Source organism: Stigmatopora nigra, chromosome 4, assembly GCF_051989575.1.
Source record: "Stigmatopora nigra isolate UIUO_SnigA chromosome 4, RoL_Snig_1.1, whole genome shotgun sequence".
Taxonomy (NCBI): Eukaryota; Metazoa; Chordata; class Actinopteri; order Syngnathiformes; family Syngnathidae; genus Stigmatopora; species Stigmatopora nigra.
Genome location: NC_135511.1, coordinates 11,634,900 through 11,652,666, shown reverse-complemented (window position 1 = coordinate 11,652,666; position 17,767 = coordinate 11,634,900). Strand labels below are relative to the sequence as shown.

The window sequence follows — 17,767 nt, the reverse complement described above, 5'->3', positions numbered from 1 at the left end:
ATGATGTTTCACAACACCAAAGTTATCAAAATGAATAAAGAGAATAAAGTATGAATTCATATGAATTAACTGGTGCATAAACTGCCATGAACAATAAATAAATACAACCATGCTCTTTGTAAAGGAAAGGAAATACCGTGGATGGCAATAATCCAATCAGTTCAATATTAAACTTCAGAAGGAAAATGTTTATTACAAGAACAGCATTTTCAGCTTTGAAAAACAGTAAAGTATTGCAGATTTTTGTACATCAACATGAGAGAAATTCTGAACATTCAAATGTTGCTGCATGGGGCAGACAGTTTTTAAAATTGTATATTAATTTTACTCGATAACATTGATAACCCAATTGACTTTAGTGTTTGTAAATAAGTCCCTGTTTTCAATGTTCAACCTCGCCCCAATCATGGATGAAAACATTGAAGTCTAACTATCTATCAATCATAAAAGTCTCTTTAAATTATTTTGGGGAATAAAAATCAATTTAGGCAAAAATGTAGTTTTGTTTTTATACATTAGGCTTTCAGTTGTCTTTCCTTCAAGACATATTTAATTTACAGTACCTTGACCAAAGATGCCATGCACATCCAATGAGGCATCACTTCATAAATAAATAAATAAGTCCAACATTAACCCTCTCTCTCCCCACTCATATCGTATGTACACAAACATATGCACAGTCCTTTAAAGCCCAGCCAATGTGTGAATTCCCTGCAATGCCACCTTAGACGATTGCTATTTAAAAGAGAGAGAAGGTGAAAAAAGGTGTAAATCAGCATTCATTGAACCATTTCATAACTTTGATTGCACTGACACAACAATTCCCCCTGCGTTACCTAATAGAATTAAGTAAATTAATACAGGAATCTAGTTAAACACATGTCAGAAGCGTTATTTCTTGCAGGATTGTAGTATTTGAAGAAGATAAGACCTTAATATCCAGTTACAATAAAACTCTGTTATTCATGTTGAGAACTGAAGTCATTCATTGCTAAAAGATGCTTTGCATCTTATAACACAAGGAAATATTATCATGTGAACTGTTCATCTCCACTATGAAAGCTGTTATGATAGGTTTTCTTTTGCCATGATACTTACTAAGGTTTCAAAATGACTGAAATCGTGGACAATGATGAGCTAAATTGGGAAATATCCCAAGCAAATTTGAACATTCTAATACAATTGCTGCAATTGAAAAAAGCATTTAGGAAAGAAAATGAAGTGTTGTGATTTTTTAACAGAAACATTCAGAACCTAATCTGTGAAAAATATTTTAAGGCAAAGGGAACTGTCAAGGCATTTCACCTGCCAATGTTGCATAGCTAAGGCAGCCCAGGATTCAGTATACAGCCAAAATGTACATTATATCCATTGCTTACATATTTACACATGTATTTATATTTACACATTCATTCTTTACTCAGCAACTGACACCTGTACATGTGTGGGTTCTTAAGTAGTTTGGTTGGAGGTGAAAACTCCACATTTTTGTCAGTGAAAAATGACAACAAAGCAAAATAACCTTCATTGGCCCATATATGACTATCAAAAAGTGTTCATTAAATTACTGTACTGCATTAAAAAATCCAACCGATTAATATAATTGTAAATATGAAGCTATTGACTCAAAGAAGACAATTATAGGTCTGTTACTCGCAAGGCCAAGGCATACCACAAGAGGGCGCCAATAAAAGCTGACAAACGTGTTATAGTAGTGGCGTATTTGGAAAAAATTACAGCTTTAAACCTGGCACTTTACCATACCCCATGAACAGGGCACATTGAAGCAAATATTCTCTCTCTGTCGCTCTGTATCAACCAATAAAAAAAGATAACAATTGGCAAAATGTTCCCCACACACACCTAAAAACAAATGAACATAGAATCCATGTCAAATGCCATTCCTTTGGTAATAAATGATTTGGCTAGAGTGCAAAATAAAAGCAACCTGACATGCAATAAAACAGTCAACACCAAAGTCCAGAGTATTTTTTACACAGTAGTCAAGAGTAAGAGCAACATGCCCTGGTAGTTCCTACAGTTCTGTGCTACATGCAAGCCTCGGTGTCTAGGCTCCCGGCCTTCCCGGGAAAGTTGTGATCCTTGTTGCAAATGGGACTGCGGGAATTCCGAGGGGAGAGCGGCGGGGTGTGGCAGGGTGACCCTTGACCTTTCGCTTCTCTGAAGCTGACCAGTGTAGGAATGCGCGAGAGGTTCATTGCCGGACCATTGTCGGCACGCGGTTTCATTCGGCTTGCAAGTTTGTGTTTGGAAACCAGTACGCTGCTCATCTTTTTTTGTTCTTTGTTACCATGTAGTACTTCTCTGCCTGTGTCGCCATTGGCCAGCGGAGAGGTCAGCGGGGGAGATTCAGAATGGGACTCGCTTAGACTGAAGCACATTGAAGAGTTTTCACTGGACGAGTCTTGGTAGGGGCAGTCCTCGGATAAGGGCAGATGAACGGGTAAAGGACCGGCGTCGGGGAGTGGGAGGTTCGCACTACCGTTGCTATTTTGTAAATCGTATGGTACGTTTGGCTGATGAGTCTCTAGAGGGATATCTCCCAGTGAGTTGTTACCCCATCCATCACCTTGTTGGCTCCGATGGTCTCCATTCATATTTTTACAGAGGTCAGTTTGGGGATTAACCAGTCTGTTCGAGTCTCTGGGAAAAGAAGCACGTGTCTCCATGTTGCTGGAGATGGCAGGGAGCTTTTTCAGGTTGCCCCCATGTTCTCTCCAGTGTTCTGCGTCCCCTTGCGCAAAGTTCTGTCCGTAAATCAAATTCAAGGGGTCCTCTAAAGGAATGTGGCAAGGGTTGGCCCTTTTGGACTCCCTGAGTTCTGGCAGGACTCCTATCTTTGCCCCCACGTTCAAAGAGGAAGAGGAGGAGTTGGAGGAGGAATAAGCAGAATCTGTGATATTGGGATCAGTGAGTATTGGTACCGAATGGGTTCTAGCAGCACGCTGGCCCACTCCTCGACCCACGCCGCCTCTGCTTTGCTGCGTGTTGGCTAAATACTCAGCCTCAAAGCTGCGATACAGGTCCTGTTCTCTCTTCGGGTCCAGCGTTGGGAGCATTTGGAAGGCACAACTTTGTCCTTCCTCTTCTGGGTCTTGACGGCCAAGACCAGACCAGGTTCTACACAGGCCTCGCCCATTAGGCCGAGAGCCCTGGGACAATCGAGGACTGTGGGCGGCGTGATGGTGGGAATTCCGGGGAGATGAATGAGGAGACCTCCGTCCTCCTGAGTTGACAGGGGGCAGTAGTCTCCCTTTACCAGTGGAGGGTAAGCGAGGAGGTCTGGGAGTGTTAATAGTCTTCTTAATGGGACTGTCTTTGTTGTTTTGAACTCCTTTAATGGGTGAATTGGTGCACGAAGATGACTGCCTCTTGGACAGCACGCCGCCTATCCTAGGTGACGACGGGGGCACTTGTTTATTGCGAGGGTCCTCTCGTCCCTCTCGTTTCTCTGCTGGTTGAGTATCCCGGTGGCCGGTGGCAAGCCCCGATATGGCTTCAATGGACCGAGTGTGGTTAGGTACTTTACTCTGGCTGTGCGAACGAGGAGCGTGGAGCCTTCTCGGACCTTCGTTACAAAGGGATCTGCCCCTTTCTGTTCGAGCGCTTCGTACTCCATCTGATCCTGGAGACGGGTTCGCTTTCAGTGCCGACGCTAGCACCGAGCGCTCGCGAGATTGGCTGCGCGCACGGGGCAACGAGCTACGCGGCGTATTTTGAGCTCCAGGTCTCTCGATCACATGCTTGCCTTGCTTGCGATTGACAAGAAGGACCACCTCTTCACTGGAGCGGTGGGATGTTCCACTCAGAGAGAGACGTCCTCCTCCCCCTTTGGAGGACGCCGTGGAAGAGTCGCTGTCTCCGGATAGACGTCTCGTCACTGGCAGTGCTGTATCTCGAGTCCTGAAACAAAAATGGAGAGTGTCATTCCATTTTCAAATGGCACGTATAATACTTCTCCCAGGGTGTAGTTACGACTCATATTTGGCATAGAAACTTTTTTGTCATATCAGCTTTTCAGATAATAATACGAGGCAATGATTTTAAACAACATTTTAGTCAATGGAAGTCTGAAAAATGTAACACATTTTTGTGTGTGAAATCCAAAACGGAGGTCGTTTTTCTCTATTTAAAAAAAATGGCAAAAAACCAGACGTCAGACATCACAAATTGTGTTTCTTAGGGGGAAAATTAATAAAGGATGAATTTGAACTTGACTGACAATATAGATACTTTTTTTAACTGACCCAAGCTGAGTGTTTCTCAATACAGTGGGCTGTGACAGCCTGGGGGATTATCGTCAGGATGAGAACAAGTGGGAGGATTAGAACTAAGCACTGCTATTTCACAATTAGGCACTGTTCCACTGCGTTGCACCGGTGAGACTGTCTTCTCTGACTTTACAATGAGCTCTTATTGCTCACTTAAAGGAGGATATGAGTAAAAGTTGATGCATGCTGTCTAGAAGTGTCTGAATTTATAGGTACCATACTATTTATCATCTGAATTGTGATTTGGAATCAGAAATGGACAACAACAACAAAAAATCAAGCAACATGTTTTCTATTTTTATTTATGAGTCTGTGTATCTCAGCGATGAAACAGTTTTGAATCTGTTGTAAGTCACTCATTATTGACTGTTTTAAACACCGATTTAATCATCTGTACGATTTTCATTTATGCCCTGGAATGGTAATTGCTTGAAGAAAGCCAGCCCACCTGCTGACCTACTTCCCAAATTAGCGTTGACCATTTGTCGGGGTATAGTTGGCCGATTAAAATTTCTCTAGTCTGGAATCCATCACCCTCTTAGACTTGAAAGTGCTTTTGACTTAACATCCATCTATTCCATGTCATCGTAGAATAGAGAACATGATCTTTATGCCAAAATATCCCCACCCTTTTGACTCTTATGTGTAAGGAACATATAAATTGAAAAGAATATTTAAATCTAATACCCTTTCCAAGCAACAGACAGGACAATGCTGCTAATCTGGCTTTGTCACCACTATTCAATCACAAAAATGCAAATCCGATCAAACCCTTTTTTTGGTTCAAATCAAGGATGCCCTTATTTTTTGTTTCTACTTAAGTAAACAAAATGCATATAGGTGTTAAAATAAGACGAGTTTTGTGTTAAATTTTCCCCACTAAATGGTGCTAGAGAGTGTTTTGTAAAGCAGATTTATCGAGGCAATGTCACCTGAGATTAGATAAATCTGATGACCTAATCTAATCTGTTTCCTGGCATTTGCACATGTTGTGCATATGTTGGATTCTATTTCTCTCTCTGACCCGCCAGGAAAATGGTTTGAGCGCTTTCACTTATATACCATAATATCCCTCATCTCATACATACTAAACACACTCACTCACCGCAGAGGGTTCAACGGTCGAGCTTCCGAGCGGTCTCTAGGGGGCTGTGGAAGACTTGTACGAGGTTCAGTTTCCATCGTGCTGGAGGGGTTCTGAGGGTGGCTTGGCCTTGTGGGAGTGGAAGAGGCACAAGGTGTGGAGGAGGGCTCCAACGAGCGTCTGTCTGCAGGTGGTTTATATGGTGCCATGCCTTCATTTCGCCAGTGGGGACCAGGACTTGTGGAGCGGGATGAATGGGCGCTTGAAGACTTACTCTGTCCTCCCTGACTTTGACCACTGGCTTTGGCCTGGTGGTATCGATGGGCTGTAAGGGTGACAGGTAACCATGGTTTTCATTAAATAAATACATGAAAGACAACTAAATAATTACTAACTAAAGTTAAAGACAAAAGTTTTTCATCACAGGTCTTTAATGTCAGGTGAGCCGGCCTAAAATTTCAGAGTCTGCAGGGAGGCAGATGCTCTCATCAAGAGCCAAATATGGCTTGAGAGCCCTATATTACCAAACCATCTATTAAGTTTTGCCTTCTCCTTCAATACTGACGATCTGTAATTGCGGCTTGCATCATCTTTCCAAAATAATGACATCATGACTTATGAAACTTTTTGGGACGCTTCAGAACTCTGAGACATGAATGCAATATTAAAACTAGGTACTAGAAGATAGCTGTAAAAGGACTCACAGCACTTTTTCCATGATAAACCTGGATGAATGAGTTCATTACTTGTCTAACATCCAATTAGTCAGAGGTCAAAATGAGAAAGGAGTGTCCAGTTTGCTAAATGTTAGGCATGAATTCATTTCATTTGGACTTTCCCAGTGTCCACACCTTGTTTGAAGAAGCAAAATATTGCAGTTCATTTTTGTACCCCAATTTCCAACTACAAAGTTGCCATCTGTAAATGAAACTAACAGGCAAAAGGAAACCTTACCAAAGGCAGCACAACGACATGGGTCATGCTTGTCCAAATAGTGTTCCAACGTGTCCCAGCCCCCTCCTACGCGCACCATCACATGAGTACGAAGAACCTAAAATAGGGGGCACAAAACAAGGTTTCAGTAGACAATCACAAAGCCATCCATGTATAACTAAAATGACTGAATGTTGTTAGTGTAATGCAGCACAATAGTCAGCAGTCAAGCAAATTCTACAAGTGGGACAGCTTGCCTTAGACGTTACATAACACCTAGATGCCCCCCTATTTCACCCTCCCGCCTTTCTCCTCCATCATAACCAGCTGCTGCCATAAGAGGGTCGTTCAATACCATGCCGACTCACAATTTAAAAAAAGAAGAAGTGATATTCTGGCAGTTTGCACACATTTGTTATGAAGTTGGGCTGGAATGTAAAAAGATGTCAACTGTAGCATGGTGACTTCTCTGCGACTTTAGTTCATCGAAAAACGAACAGGTAGCTGAAAGGTGGAAATGGTGGTCCCTAACAGAGTGTGAGTGTGAAGATACGATGTCACTTCTGACTCTCCTCAACTTTATGAAGAGCACACGTCAACAAGATGGGAGCAAAGCGCCTTACTCCCTCCAGGCAGAAGCTGTCCACACTGATGCGGCAGAGTCTGCCTGATGTGACACACAGCCCACCCCGCCTTGCGTTGTGTAATAGGTGCTGCCAGCCACATGTGTTGAAAGGTTGTACCTTGGTCACTGAGGCCAAGTCGCGATTGTACTTCTCTTGAACTTGGTACCAAACTTATTTTCGGCGCTTCGCAACGAATCACCCAGTGCCAAATGGTGGTCAGGAAGAGGCCACGGAGAAGGGACGCGCACCTCCGCCTGACCCCACCTTCTCTAATACGTGTGCCGTCAATCCAGTTGATCTGGCTCGCTCTGCTCCCCTCCTGCATGATGATGCGTCAAAACAGCTGATCTGCTTATCTCTATCAGAGCATAAACTGCTTACTCCCAGTGACCTGACTTCAGGCTGGTGACAGCGTCACTGGTTGTCTGGTATTGCCAAGTTGAAGTACTTCCATAAATTTTGATGCATAGTCTAGTATGGTACATGTTTTATTTATCTCTTTGATGCCCAAGACGCTGGAGTATGGCTAATTACAGATGCAGAACAGAAGCACTTCCACTCTGACTGCATCACTAAATACACTTTATTGATTCAATGTCTACAATTACCGAATTGCAAATGATATTTAGGTATGTATGATCATTGTTTTTTTTTCTAAAACAATAATTCCAGAGGGAACATAACACAATGGGATATAATTACCTAGCAAATAAAGTACTCCAAACAACCAAAAACAATTTAAAATTTACACCGTACTTTCTCTTTTAATTTCTTTTGCATGATTTCATTCACAATACAAAGGCTAGATATACCGAGTCTCATTATACAAACTATTTTTTTAAAACTATTGTATTATTCAACAACACAGTATTTTATCTTTGTCTTGTAGCTATTTAAAACCAACTTTATAATATTACATTATAAATGAATATCATGTATTCATTTCCAGACCTCAAAAGCCGGGTGATGGGATGCTCAGGGAGGATGTTCTACTTACAATTGCTGGCTCAGCTGCTAAAGCTGTTTCTATGGCAACAACATCTCAATAAATGCACGTTTTGGAGCGATTTTCCTCTCGTTTTGTTACTGGAATCCTATATTCAGGACTGAACACATCACTTCCCAGTAAAAGCGGCCTCCCTCAAGGAAAAGAAAGATTATGAACTACCCCTGTGTCCAAAAGGGATCAATTGCCCATTTGCTTTATGTGTTTCATGGCCTTGTTTAGCCTCAACACCCTTGAAAAGCTTAAGCCGCTGAATACTTTTTTTTCAGGCATATAAAGCGGTTGCTGTTTCCTCTCCTCAACAGAATAAAAGAGGCGTGTTGGCTACACTTGTATGGGTGCTCGGGCATATGCATAATCACTGCCATCCTCAGTGAGGAACCACAAGAGGGCGGAGACAGGGTGAAGAGAACCAATCTGACAAGGGAAACGCTCGCTACCAGAATGACAGATCAGCACACACAAATTTGCACAAAACCCAACAAAGCACTAAACAGTCATTTTAGAATATTCCTCTTTGTGAAATTTCCACGTGCTTAAACAAATATATTGCACATTTTAATACCTTCTTTGAAGACAATGTCAGTTTTTTTTTTTTTTTTTTAGATTTATATTTCCACTATTACGTATGTGGAGCCACTGAGGGAATTGTTTATTGTCACTGAAAGTGGTGTACAGTATAAATGAGCACATTTTGCACTATCCAAAGAGCCATTAATCCAACAAAGGGCACCATTTCGGTAAGCGAGACTGAATCAATACTGCCCATGAAGCAATCCAGCCCCCCAACCCCCAGTCCTGTGAGGTTCGATGCGGGTATAGTGGCAACTCTTAATCAGAAACTGAGACGAGCATTGTTGTTTGCACAAAATCCAACCGCGATAAAGGCCAAAGCAGGAAATGACCAAAAGCTCTATTTGTGTCCCCTCAATGGGGAAAAAGTGCCTTTCTGGGCATGCACTGGAAAAGTGCCTTTTCTAAGCATGGGCCAGACAAATGCTTTACAAAAATAAAAGTTAACGCAGGAAAAGAAATGTTTTATTCCTGTGTCAAATGACTGTTGTCGTCATCATCATTTGGTTTGAGTTTAACAAAATTGCCCTGAATAATTACCATAAACATCATAAACGTCCACTACTTTTTTCCTTGGTTTTGAACTCTGCGTTTTACAATCCACTGTGTTTTTTAGTAGATTCTTACAGTCTTATGAAGCACGTGTCTTTTGGTGTAAATAGCCTATAAAACAAGCAGCATATAATACTGCCCAACTTATGTAAGTATTACATGTGAACAAATTCTGTTGTCTTAATGCATTGTAGTCCAATGGTTAAATGTTCCATGGAGATTAATCACATTTTGCATTGTTACCTATTGCAAATTGACTTGAATTTAACCGAATCAGAGACTGACGTGGAAGGTCGTGTTTGACATCAGCGGTCCCACTGTACGACTGTTACCTTTTTTGACAGTGACATAAAAAATAGCTCAGCTTTTAACATGCTGAGACAGCCCTCTGTTATTTCACTAACCTACAGCATGTTTTTTTACCGCCATATGGTTTGATGCGACAACAGTGGGCCTCCTCAAAAGAACATAGTAATAAAAGTAAACTACATTATAAAAGCATCTGATTACATCATATGCCCTAATTGTACACTGTATGCAATAAGAGTGTAATCGCTGAATTCAAGTTGTTTAAGTATGAAGGATTTAAAGGGATTAAATATTCCTGGAGACACAACTGTTCCATTTAAAGCCACATATAATTACCGGCTAGGTATAATTATGCGTGAGGCGGACAGAGGTCGATGGACGTACCCTTATGAAGATCAACGCACTGGAGTCTCCCACTTTGTACTTTCCTTCGGACACCTTGATCATGGGAAACTGAGCTGGACAGGAACAGCGGCCCAGAATCTCACGGACCTGAGATGAAACAAAGCACATGAGACATGTCAGAAAGGAACTCTGTGGCCAGCTCTTCCTGTGAACTCAATATGAGGTCATACTTAGTCATATGAACAGTATACATGCAATGTTGCCCTTTTCTGGGAGAGCAGGACAATAAGTCTGTCTTATGTAGTTATGTGTGTGGACTGTGCGTCATTTGCAAGCCTACAATTATACATAATTTCCCAAGAGGTACAATGAATGTCACATTTATTTTCCTCCTGCGTTAAAATCAATTCACGCAGACATCCTGATAAATACAGTCTGTACTGAGTGACATTGTTTCTGATCATGGCATCATCAAGCTTGAGAGCAGAGGGGGGTGGTGATGATGATGATGTCAGCAGGCCAGTGCCGCCAGCTGGATTTTGAATTGAGATCATGAGCCAGCGCCCTTGCTGTGGTTGAGGCTGCTTATTAGGCAAGTGGAGTCAGACAAGACTGCAGGGCGGAGTGAGATCTGCTCTCGGCTCTTGTAGGATTGGTCAACTCATTTGTTGTTCTTGGCATCTGTCTCACACGAGTGTGCCGGATCGTGTTGGCCATGACAACATAAAGCAAGGCAATAAAAAGGAAAATTCTACAATGAGGTTATTAACTAGAGATTAATTATGTTATCATCACAACTAAGAAAAAAAAGTCATTTGATTAGTAAGGTCATGTGAGGAAAGCAGAGTCAAATTTAAATACTAAGAGTTTACCACTTAGATCTTTTGGGGATTTATGGGTTCATGTTTAATGGCATCTGGGTAAAACCAATCTTTATTGAATCCCAATCTGTTCACAATTATTGCAAGCAGATGAGATTATGATATATAAATATATACCACATGCGGCCTATCCTTTGTATGGTGAGGATTTTGTACTATTGCGATAATCTTATGTTGTTTTAAGGGTCTCTTGCAAAATTGAAAGGGTAGAATCACAGTGAGCTGGCAACACCCACCTGCCTGATTCACCTTGTTGTGCTTTGTCTGCTTTCATATATATGTATCTGCCTTGCCTTCTTTCTGTCTGCTCTGTCACTGTGATTTTCATTTTGTGAGTAGTCCTGTTTGGAAAAACCCCAGCGTGTGAGTTAATGGAACCATTTCCATGGTAACACTCACACACACACATATACACACATAAGGCCTTCTCTTTAGAGAGGTTGAGTTTGCCATATTTTTTTTCCTTCTCGCCTCTTCTCAGCTGTTCAGCAGCGTGAGGTCACATCACATATTTTATTCCAAAGGCTGAAACCCCTGGCGTTTGAGTGTTTTCCTCTTGAAATGAAATGTGTGCACTTCCCAAGCCGTCGCCGTATCGACAACACACAACGTTTCACACTACGGGCTGATAGAGGGGGAGGAGAAAGACAAGGTCAGGCGGGATATATTGGGAACAGGGCGCCCGAAGGCGGCGAAAAAAACGATGGATGAATTATAAATGAATACTGGTCACATGAGATGCTTGGAGTGGAATCTGCAGATGTTCAGAGGAGAAGAAGAAAGAAAAAAAAGATAGAAAAACGGAGTGTTTTGCAACATGCCCCTCCCATTTTAACTAAGGAATGTCTAAATGCAAAAACAGAATGACAACCTTATCATTTTATTATGAAGAGACTGCTCTGACAGGTTTGGATTACAGGGGCAATCTAATCTAATCTGCACAGTGTGAGTCAAAACGCCTTCCTGCCTCTCCTTCCTGACTTGAAAATACACGAAGACGCATTCGTGGCAGAGATAGACTGATACTGAGGGCTGCGCCTTCCCCTTGGGGATGGCGAGTAGGGGAAATGGGAGGGAAAAAGATCAAGATTTTGCATGCTTTTCCTCATTCGCTTTACAAATGCGCCCCTCTGTCTTGTATTTGGAAAGTTTCGAACAAATAAGATTGTGAGTCAACAATCGAACTTAGCCTAGTGCTTTAATCAAACATAGGTGTGTTTGCGTGCAAGGACATGAGCACTTTACAGGTTTTCCAGATAATTATGAGCAAACTTTAACCATAGAACTGGAGAAACTGGAGATTATCAAGATAAAAACTCCCAACGCATGAATTTAGAGTAGGCATTTCAATGTTTTAAATGTTCATAAATGCAATGTTTTCAAGGGGAAATAACCTTATTTACAAGAGTATGCGATATTGAAAATTGCTAACTACAAAAATTTGTAATTTTACACGGTGTCTCTATCAAGTAAGAATGTTTTAGATACAGTATGTACAGAAAGTATAGGAATCAATGGTGCTATTCTATGCAGAAGTCACCTGAGACCTACTTGAAGATGCTGCAGGCAGGTGCAGAAAATAACCACACACAGAGCCTCACTCAGATAAATATGTAATTAAACTCTAGTCATGTGGACAATCAGCTGATATCATGAACCAGTGGGATAAGAAGCCATAAAAGAGATGCAAGGGCAATTAAATCAGTCCTCCGGAGGACATAGGCAAATGTTGGTATAATCGTCAGGGAAAGAACCCTTAAACGGGTGACACCTTAAAGCCAGGAGAGCATGTGACAATATAGACAGACGCAGTGAGTGATGCTACGCTCTCTCGGCAAAGCGTGTGACCCAATGCAAGGCAGGAATGACCTACTTTTCTTGCTCTCTACTGTAGCTTTTCCCTCTCAGAACTGCATCTATTGCTGGCAGGTTTAGCCGAGTGTACAGTAAAGTCACTCCGGGCACAAGCGCCTTTTGTCTACCACGCATTTTGTTTCTCTATTTCCTCAATGCATGAGCTGGAGCATATGTTAAATGAAAATCCATAAAGGCAGCCATATTTTCCTTCTTTTTCACCTGACCTCTGCTCTGACCTCCATCCAAAACAAAGACTTTGGTGGAAATGACAGCATTTAGTTATGGCAGTCCACAGTGGCAGTCTATTCATTTACCACAAGACATACTGAACGGATTCTTAGCTTTAACGGCCAGCACATGATGGGGCGTGGGAATCTATCTATTGAACTACTGTAAGAAGCCTCGAGTGAAGAAAAATAACAACTGCTTGAAAATATAGATGGTGTTTTTTCTTCAAATTTATATGGTTAAAGCTTGCAGGGCAGGTAAGAGGTGGTAGTATGTATGTAATGTGTACAATATTGAAATGCATATAGTAAAATGGACTGTATATCAGTGTCATAATCCTTTCTAGGGATGATATGATAAATCCCGTCAAGCAGAGGATCACCACTATATAGACATATAGACTGGTGGTAAATCATGGAAGAATCTGAATAAATGCATCCATATGGAGATTGTCTTTACGAGTATTTCAATGATGTGAGTCATTTTCTAATGCCTTCGCAGAAGCGATGACTCAAGCTCTGGTGAAGGAAATGATTGTTTGTTTACTTCCTCAACGTAAAGATCAAAACAGTCTCAATGTTGATAGGGTGAGTAAGAGGCAAAGGCGTCAGCGTGATAGACGAAAAAGAACAATGGCTCAAGAACCAGGAAAATAAACCGGACATGCACAAGCTAGGTAAACTTAACGGCAGGGTCAGCGTCATCTGTTTGCTTTTAGGTGATACCATTTGATCCTTACATCTCCCTAGGAATGAACAATCATTTGATACATAACAACTGCCAATATTAACAGACAGAGCCTTTATGAGTCCGTCAAGAATACTGCATTATTAAAAATCAATAGGTAATACAATCAAAAAGGAAGTCATTAAAGAAGGAGTGAAATGCTATCTATCCTGGATGATGCAGGAACTCTGTCGGCATGCCTGAGTGGAGAAGCCATACAGTCTGCAAGAACAGCTGTGGAGCAATATAATATTAAGCCTTGCAATTTGCTTTCTCTCCATCTCTGACAGGCATAACTGAATGCAATGGGTAATTATGGAACACTAAATCCAAGGCAGACTGGCCTCTTAATAGAAATAAATACATACTAATCAAAAGAACAAATGTATGGTCAGCAATGACCACAAGCACAGTAGGATTGTTTCCACAAGACCCTTTTGAAGTGTTTCACATACCAACAAAGCATCACTGTGTGCTGCCATTTTTAATTTTGACGTAGCGGTGCTTGTCCAGCAGACTGAACACTTAGCAAGCAAGCATGGGCATGTTCTGTGTTTACAGACTATCATTTACAGAGTTTACATAACTAGAGAAAAGAGAATGTTTTCAAAATTAGCGCCTCTGAGAGCTCTGTAAAGCCATTGTTGAGTAAACGAATAGCTAAAAATACACATCATCCAATTCAGTCAGACAAATGTGCCTTGTATGGGAGTTGTTAAATGTGTTTATCCTGTTGCATGATTTACTCCTTTATTAAAAGCCTAATAGATAATTTGTTGGTTGTAGTAGAATGACAAAATATGGAAGCAGTCGGTAGGCTACAGGGTCGCTCATATTTTTGCTCTTTTTGCAGGAGGCCTGATATTATTTTAGAAAAGTATATTTTATTTGTATTTTATTAGGGATAGGCCAGTCATTGGCTTTTAAGTATGTATGACTTACTGGTAAAATATACTTGCACAGCGATTTGCAAACTTTTTTCTACTCTCCCATATTTATGACGAATATTAAAACATATCTATCCAACCTTTGTCTATAAAGGGTTACAGTGCCCATGAAAATAAGGCGGAGGGTGTTTACTCTAAATTGTAAACACCAATGACAAACAGTTTGCACAATTTAGAAGCACTGGCTTCATTTTGACAGCCGTTTTACTGTTTGCAAGTCTTGCTTGCTTGCGTGTTGCAAATCGGTACTTTTTGAACACAAACGATTTAAGCATTTCCTCTATTCCTTATCTTGATATTGCGTGTTTGCGGGTCACATGACAATCAAATGACTTGAAAAGGTAACATCCGTTCCGTGAAAACAAAATATTTTACGATTTCTGCAGACTATAAAAAAAGACTCGTGCAACATTCCCTCAAAGTCTGAAAAACAGACACCTTTTGTCCTCAAGGCCGAGTTGTATAATCCACAGTCATATGAGTGTGTACATAGTCTGGACACATCTTCCTCTACAAACTCACACAGTCTGTCCACAGAAGCCACGTCAGAAGCGCTTTGCTCTCTGCTGTGTGACAAGCATGATTCTCCAGACCCCTCCTTCTACTCTCAAACTCTCTTCCCCGTGCTGTCATCTTTTCAGTGTCAAAGAGCCACATTGTTCAGCTCATTAATGCGCAAACATCAACTTCGCCCTAAAGCCTGTGCACTACTGCGTTGTCTGCCCGCTCATTAGCTTCGCCTCTAACGAGTTCCTTGCACATCTCACGAACGAGCCCATGGAAAAAGGTCAGCAGGTTTCACCACAGTGGCAGAAAGGGAAATGTAACCAAAGCAAACTAATATACTCAACATGAATTGTAGGGAAATAACTGACAAACTTCTCAATTTGTGGGTGGCAAACGCAAAAAAACAAACAAACAAAACAATCGCACAACAGCAGAGGTGATGACAACCTCCAAGGCTTTGAAGTTAATGTTTGACACTAATAAACGTTGACAACATCACTCTTATGTGAGGTTAACCATAATACACACTGCTACTGCATATGCTTATTTCTTTAGTAGAATTGTAGTGTAAAAATAGCAGGAACTGGAGACATTATTTTGTTCCGCTTTACTGTAAGTGGAATTCTAAGCCTTTGGATCTTTTTTTCCATTCTGCCCTCAACAAGGAGTAAACGCTCAATGTGTTTTGTCTTCAGATAAATAGTACCACATTTTTTTTCGTGACGCAGCAAAATTAGATATGATGTTGCTTGGATTGTAACCTGAATATTGCGTAAGTAGAGATATTCGTAAGTAGAGGCACAATTTTCGAGTCTTAATGCATTAGTATTTAGTGTACTATAGTCATTTTACTTTTGCATGTAGAAACTTGATTTTGAATAAGGTAGGAATTTTCAAAGAACAAACCTGTTGGTTGGTATGAGCCACTCGTGAGAGACTAATGTGCAAACCGGATTGGACAAGTCAGAATGTATTGCCAGTAGCACTAAAGATGAAGTGGAGTGACATGGCTAATTCAATTCATTACGACAATTTAACGTTTCTGTTAAGATGATTACAAATCTATACCACACTCGATGGAGAAGACTCGCTTGTTAAAAGATCATCTCTATGAAGGGTTTAAACTTAAATTTTCAACCTTGTTGAATGTAGATGATAAAGAGACTCATTCTACAGATCTATGGCTGTCCTAAAATGACTTACCAGCTCATCCAAATTTCTCATGTCGCATAAAACTCTCTTCTGGGGCCACACAAAAGGCTCCGGCTCGGCTTCGTCCTCCACGCTGCGTTTGCTGTCACTGCGCCCAAAGCACCTGCCGGGCACACTCTGCACCTCGGGTTCCCCGGGGTCAACCTGCAGGTCAACCTGGAGGTCAACCTGCAGGGCGACCTGGTGGTCCCGGATCTCCTCTTCGATCTCTTCCTCCAGCTGAATGAGCATGGGGGCCAGCATGCCGAACTTGGCGCCGCGTCGAGCCACCTCCAGTAGGCACAGAACAAAGTTCTTCTCATTACACCTCTCCACCAGGTCGTTGGTCTCGAACATGAGCACGTCCTTGATCCACAGTTCCCGCCGACACCAGCCGATGAAATTGGAGACGTTGTCCCGAGCCAAGAAGGAGCCGGCGGCGACGTTGCGGGACTGGAAGACCACGTCTTTGCGGGGAAGCTTCATGGACCCAGCCGCCTCGGGGTACTCCAGCTGGAAGTCCTGGGCGGCCCGATTGACGTTGTTGGCGTGCCGGCACAGGGCGCAGCCCGTCTCCAGGCCGTCCATGAAGGTGTCCGCGCTCAGCTCCAGGTCGTAGAGGGTGTTCAGCCATTCCGCCAAGTCCTCCTTCATGGCGTACAGGTACTCCTCGCTGGATTTAAAGGGCCGAATGCTCTTAGAAGCGGCGGATTGGATGTTGCTCTGATCGGCCATATTTTCAGAGGATGTATCAATACTTGCTTCCAGATCTCCTCATTGCGCAATCGAGCTCCGAATCCTCATCTGCAAAACGCGTGGACCCACCCACGCCGGAGTGGCGCGGCGTGGCGTGCGGCTGCGGGGAACGGAGGCCGGTCTTTGTGTCGCTGTCACGGGCATAGCGGGGATGCGGCGAGCGGGGACGTGGTCCGTCCGGATGGTCTGGTCTCGGCGATCGGAGCTCCGATCTCGGCTTGGGAAGAGTCGACGCGGCCACCGGAGCCTGTCGGAATCTGTCGGTTTCGCTGACATTCACGCGCGGCCGTGAGTGGCCGTGTCTGACGAGCTCCGAGCGGCAGGCAGCCTCCTCATCGGCTCCTCACCGGCTCCTCACCGCCTCCTAACCGCCGCGAAGAGACTCGGCCCATGTCGCGCCGCCTCCTGCGTTCAATATGTTGACCTGCCGCGGGGCTTAAAGCAGCGGAGCGACGTGGTGGCACATCCCATTATGTGGATCAACTGCCTGGGAAAGAAGGAGGAAGAGGAGGAGGAGGAGCAGGAGGAGGAGAACTAGTTAACCCCGTCATCGCCGCGTCGCAGGCAGGCAACCGGTAAAAGACTGGCGTCAACTTCTAACTGATACTTGGAGGACAAAAAAGAACACGAGGATCAGATCAAATGGACGCTGGAACACTTTGGCTGTGATCTCGTGCTCGTCAAAGAAGACAAAAGTTGGCTCCTTTGGAAATGAAAAGCCTTCATCAACTGAACAAAGAGTTACTATGGGGTTATTGATTGTTCAATCACATCTTAGGCTGATGTCATCAACGTCCTTTTCAGTTTGTTAATGATCTTAGATTTGCAATCTGCCCTGGAGTGGATCATTTCTGTGATTTCATCTATTATTTGTTTGTTTGGCAGTTGGGGGAAATCTATACAAGTTCATAATGGAAAGGGAATTCAATTCAATACTTTAGCTTCTTAGTGAGA

General features: G+C 42.5%; 1 protein-coding gene across 1 annotated transcript; it reads right to left on the bottom strand.

Annotated features, from left to right (window-relative positions):
* Positions 1–167: 167 nt before the first annotated feature.
* LOC144195549 (uncharacterized) lies at positions 168–17,379 on the bottom strand. Its single transcript, XM_077715267.1, has 5 exons — positions 16,070–17,379; positions 9,760–9,867; positions 6,331–6,427; positions 5,398–5,701; positions 168–3,924 (listed from the first exon to the last, which is right to left on the bottom strand). The coding sequence occupies exons 1-5, from the start codon at positions 16,790–16,792 to the stop codon at positions 2,049–2,051; spliced, it is 3,108 nt and encodes a 1,035-aa protein (XP_077571393.1). The 5' UTR covers positions 16,793–17,379; the 3' UTR covers positions 168–2,048.
* Positions 17,380–17,767: the final 388 nt, after the last annotated feature.

Coding starts and splice junctions, on each gene's coding strand:
- LOC144195549 (XM_077715267.1), bottom strand. CDS start 16,792: ATGGCCGATCAGAGCAACATCCAATCCGCCGCTTCTAAGAGCATTCGG. Junction 5,702..6,330: donor ATGTCGTTGTGCTGCCTTTG/GTAAGGTTTCCT, acceptor TCACCCTTACAG/CCCATCGATACCACCAGGCC. Junction 3,925..5,397: donor CGACCGTTGAACCCTCTGCG/GTGAGTGAGTGT, acceptor TTTTTGTTTCAG/GACTCGAGATACAGCACTGC.